The sequence below is a fragment of the Sinocyclocheilus grahami genome, unplaced genomic scaffold, assembly GCF_001515645.1.
Source record: "Sinocyclocheilus grahami isolate Dianchi unplaced genomic scaffold, SAMN03320097.WGS_v1.1 scaffold437.1, whole genome shotgun sequence".
NCBI lineage: Eukaryota > Metazoa > Chordata > Actinopteri > Cypriniformes > Cyprinidae > Sinocyclocheilus > Sinocyclocheilus grahami.
The window spans coordinates 61025-66235 of NW_015505616.1; the positions used below are offsets into that span (position 1 = coordinate 61025).

The 5211-nt window shown below is 38.7% G+C and overlaps 2 protein-coding genes across 2 annotated transcripts in view; both read right to left on the reverse strand.

Annotated features, from left to right (window-relative positions):
* Positions 1-6: 6 nt before the first annotated feature.
* On the reverse strand, positions 7-1022 carry LOC107551905 (ubiquitin-conjugating enzyme E2 G2-like; the record flags this gene model as incomplete). Its single annotated transcript, XM_016233672.1, has 2 exons — positions 7-253; positions 833-1022. Coding segments are annotated over 2 exons (303 nt in total), but the record flags the coding sequence as incomplete, so codon positions are not given.
* Positions 1023-1080: 58 nt separating this feature from the next.
* LOC107551904 (ubiquitin-conjugating enzyme E2 G2-like) overlaps positions 1081-5211 on the reverse strand; it is an 8559-nt gene continuing 4428 nt past the window's right edge. Inside the window, exons 4-6 of the mRNA XM_016233671.1 lie at positions 4252-4370; positions 2252-2392; positions 1081-1341 (exon numbers count right to left, since the gene is read on the reverse strand). Of these exons, the coding sequence (XP_016089157.1) occupies positions 1229-1341; positions 2252-2392; positions 4252-4370 (373 nt within the window). The 3' untranslated portion in view covers positions 1081-1228. The remainder of the gene's footprint in view (positions 1342-2251; positions 2393-4251; positions 4371-5211) is intronic.

A 5211-nucleotide genomic window follows, 5' to 3' on the forward strand; every position in this document is an offset into this window, starting at 1 on the left:
GGGGGGGGGGGGGGGGGGGGGGGGGCAGTACACTACAACACTCAGCACAGACACTCTTCTCTTTCGTCGGGAGTTTGAATCCTTGTAAACGTCAGTCCTCACTGCCCTGGAGTGTGAGAGTGTGTCTGTACACAGGAAAGTCAGAGGTCCAGAGATCTGCGCACGATCTGCTTAGCTAGTCGGTTGAACTGCTCTCTGTCCTCACGCCACATCTTCGAGGCGTCCACGTTTGCTCCGCTCTCATCATTGGGCTCTGTCGGAGTAGATGATATTCACAATTATTTAAAGACAAGCATGCATAGGATGTAAATTATACAAGGCATTAAAACATTCAAGATCTAGGATTTACTACCACACTAATTCTCAAAAATTCCTCACTGTCTCAGTGGTCAGACTCTATATTACTTTTGTTGTTAAAAAGCAAAAATTGATTTTAGGCAGAACGTGGAACATGTAAATGATGTCAATGGCATTTTAGGGTCCAATGTGGACGTGGACATGGAGATGAAGGAAATCAGTCATGACCGTCCTTACTTTTCTTTTGCCATGCTGGGTAACTCCACCCACTGTGAAAACTCACTGGACAAAAATCCCATACCACAAATTTCTTTACAAATATTTAAAAAAAAAAAACTTTTATAATTAAAATCTTACTGACCCAAAACTTTGAAAAACTAGATTGTCTTAACTGTATTTTCCCCATTCCAGAGAGAAAATTATTATTAAACTATAATAAAATTCAAACATTCCAAACTAATATTGATGCTTCTTGATTCCAGGAGCCACTTTTGGAGCTGGGAGTTCACTGAAGATGGAGTGAACAGTGACTGACCAGCGAGCATGCTGACCACAGACAGCAGGATCTTCTCCACGCTCTGCACAGGACTCCACCTCTCAGCACTGCTCTCATACCCCATGGGGTCGTCACCAGGAGCGTGCAGGATTGAGATACACACACGGCCGTCTGGGTAGACTGCAGAAAGCACACCATAAACGCTATTTATAAAGTTCTGCAATAGTTCTGTTCATTTCTGTTCCCTTTTTTCATTTATCCTCTAGACATTTTTACTGTCTGTTTTAATTGTTTTGTGGGGGGGGGGGGGGGGGGGGGGGCAGTACACTACAACACTCAGCACAGACACTCTTCTCTTTCGTCGGGAGTTTGAATCCTTGTAAACGTCAGTCCTCACTGCCCTGGAGTGTGAGAGTGTGTCTGTACACAGGAAAGTCAGAGGTCCAGAGATCTGCGCACGATCTGCTTAGCTAGTCGGTTGAACTGCTCTCTGTCCTCACGCCACATCTTCGAGGCGTCCACGTTTGCTCCGCTCTCATCATTGGGCTCTGTCGGAGTAGATGATATTTACAATTATTTAAAGACAAGCATGCATAGGATGTAAATTATACAAGGCATTAAAACATTCCAAGATCTAGGATTTACTACCACACTAATTCTCAAAAATTCCTCACTGTCTCAGTGGTCAGACTCTATATTACTTTTGTTGTTAAAAAGCAAAAATTGATTTTAGGCAGAACGTGGAACATGTAAATGATGTCAATGGCATTTTAGGGTCCAATGTGGACGTGGACATGGAGATGAAGGAAATCAGTCATGACCGTCCTTACTTTTCTTTTGCCATGCTGGGTAACTCCACCCACTGTGAAAACTCACTGGACAAAAATCCCATACCACAAATTTCTTTACAAATATTTAAAAAAAAAAAACTTTTATAATTAAAATCTTACTGACCCAAAACTTTGAAAAACTAGATTGTCTTAACTGTATTTTCCCCATTCCAGAGAGAAAATTATTATTAAACCTATTACTTTTGTTGTTAAAAAGCAAAAATTGATTTTAGGCAGAACGTGGAACATGTAAATGATGTCAATGGCATTTTAGGGTCCAATGTGGACGTGGACATGGAGATGAAGGAAATCAGTCATGACCGTCCTTACTTTTCTTTTGCCATGCTGGGTAACTCCACCCACTGTGAAAACTCACTGGACAAAAATCCCATACCACAAATTTCTTTACAAATATTAAAAAAAAAAAAACTTTTATAATTAAAATCTTACTGACCCAAAACTTTGAAAAACTAGATTGTCTTAACTGTATTTTTCCCATTCCAGAGAGAAAATTATTATTAAACTATAATAAAATTCAAACATTCCAAACTAATATTGATGCTTCTTGATTCCAGGAGCCACTTTTGGAGCTGGGAGTTCACTGAAGATGGAGTGAACAGTGACTGACCAGCGAGCATGCTGACCACAGACAGCAGGATCTTCTCCACGCTCTGCACGGGACTCCACCTCTCAGCACTGCTCTCATAGCCCATGGGGTCGTCACCAGGAGCGTGCAGGATTGAGATACACACACGGCCGTCTGGGTAGACTGCAGAAAGCACACCATAAACGCTATTTATAAAGTTCTGCAATAGTTCTGTTCATTTCTGTTCCCTTTTTTCATTTATCCTCTAGACATTTTTACTGTCTGTTTTAATTGTCGGTTGACTGAATACATTTGAAGAAACTTTTGATTTGATTATATCTGCATTTTTGAATGTGACTCTTTTTATGTCGAGGTCGGGAACGAACTGGCTGGTTCAGTTCACTGCATTTCATCCCACAGAATGAACTACTTTCCCAATTAGCTAAAAAATGCCAAAATTGGATTAAAAACAGTTGAATCAGCCATTACGAACAGATGTTAGGATCCTTAAAGCATCAAAAGAACATGCTGATTAATCTGCGAAATCAATTAATCAATTAAAGTGTTAGTTCCATGAGCACTGACCCGTGATTGGTTTCCCTTCTAAAGACACACAAAGCAATCAAGTAATCCTTTGTTAGAGTGAGTGTATGGGACACAAGTTTCTTAACCCTGGATCAGAGCTGAATGAATCCACCCCCGCACGATATCACGGCTGATGTTATCTCCTCATTCTCTCCACAGCTGAGGACAGTGATCAGAATCTGAGCCGTCCAGCTCTGATAACCGCCTCCAGAGCCCCGGCACCATCAGAGGACTGTAGGCTGCTCTGCTGCTATCTGAGGCCTGCAGGAAGACCTTTATCTGGGCCCACTTCCCTGAACACTGTGTCCACACATCCACCAGCAGATCATAAAGACACTTTAGGACTCCGATTAGTCTATCCTCCTCTATGTCTAAGGACTATAAATGCATTAGAAAGGTGTTCTTGCTCCTGGAGGCTCCCCTAACACTGCAAATCATAATGTGGATAGTTTCACCTGCAGAGTGATTGTTAAATATCCAATAAATGCACAGGAAGGGTTATACAATATATTACATGCAAGATCTTTCATTGCACTCTTGTACACTACCACTAAAATTAAACAAATGATCATTTTTAATTTTATTTTTTTCTCTTATGCGCACCAAGGCTGCATATATTTGATCAAAAATACAGTTTAAAAATAGTCATTTTTGTGACATATTATTACAATTTAAAATATCATATATTTCATATATTTTTTTTAAATATGTAATTTATTCCTGTGAGGGCAAAGCTAAATTTTCAGCATCATACTCCAGTCTTCACTGTCACATGATCCTTCAGATATCATTCTAATATGCTGATTTGCTGCTCAAGAAGCATTTCTTATTATTATCAATTTTGAAAACAGTTGTGCTGCTTAATATTTCTGTGGAAACTCTGATACTTTTCAGCATTTTTAATGAATAGGAAGTTGAAAAGAACAGCATTTTTTTTTTGTAAGTCTATAATATAATATAATATAATATAATTTTTAAACTAATTTCCCGAATTGTTTTAAATAAAAAATTTCAAGCATTTATTTTGGTGAAAAACTTGAGTTTCACTGTTTAATGTGCACCCCAAATGCTAACATTTCCTTTTCGGTGTTGCGTTATTTGATTTATATATAATAACTTGCAGGGTTTAAAATGATTAGATTTAATTGTGAAAATATTGTGTGTTTTCAATGCATGTTATAAGCGTAACAAGTGGAAATCAAGGCTGATGAAAACACTGAATGAACATTCTATATTATCCAATTACCATACAAATTACTTATATAATAATAAAACTATTTCTAATCTAAATATGAATATTTTGTAGCTGCATAAATAACTGCATCAAGAAACTTGACATTAAAATGGGTTAAAATTTAAATGAATTAAAGTACATCATAGCAGTCTAACATCCATGTGTATTTGAGTCACTAAACCTCACACACACTGTGTGAATGCTGAGTGTTTGTAGCACTAACTGTTCGGATGAAACATGTCACAGGTGAACCTCATCTTGGGAGGGCTGAGGGGGTAGTCTGAAGGGAAACTGAGGATGGCAGGGAACACACCGCCCTCAAAACATGTGTCCTCCGGTCCCCTACAATAAGAAAACAAGGAAAAATACCTTATGCTTTGTTATGAATCTCTGTGCTGCAATAAAAAGCAAATAAAGAAACAAAGTAATGAAGCATTCCAGTAGTGACCCTCAACCCCCTCTAAGAAGGGGTTATAAATGGATATCTGGATAAGCTATTATTGTATTACCCACAAATCCTAAGCACTTAGTAGAGTTTTATTACAACATTTTTAAAGCACATAAAAAAAATAATGATTCCCTCCAATCAGTTTTTCAGAATATAATAAAATCTTTAGCATCAGGAATTAGATGAACCTACATGGGAGTTGCAGAGGAAGTTTCTCAGACATGTTAATAACTTCTGTTCAAAGTATATACCTGGATTATACACAAACTTCAGTCTAAATGCATCTTTTGGTTAAAGGGGTCATATGATGCTTTTTTAAAGATCATTATTTTGTGTATTTGGTGTAACAGAATATGTTGACATGCTTTAATGTTAAAAAAACACATTATTTTTCAAATACTGTACATTATTGTAGGTCCTCTATGCCCCGCCTCTCTCAAACGCTTCGTTTTCTACAAAGTCCCTCCTTCCGACAAGCGCAGTCTGCTCTGATTGGCCAGCTGACCCAGTGCATTGTGATTGGCCGAACACCGCAAGCACTCGTCGGAAATGTAACGCCCCTTACCATAATCGCGAGCTTCATCTTTCAAAATAAATGTAAAGACAGAGCCCGAAAGGGGAACAGAGTCGCGTGACAGACACAGTGATGAAGCTGGTATGTGTTTGCAGTACACAAGCCACGGTTAAGATTAATGACTCCACTGTGATGTGACCCCCCCCCTCTCTCTCTCTCTC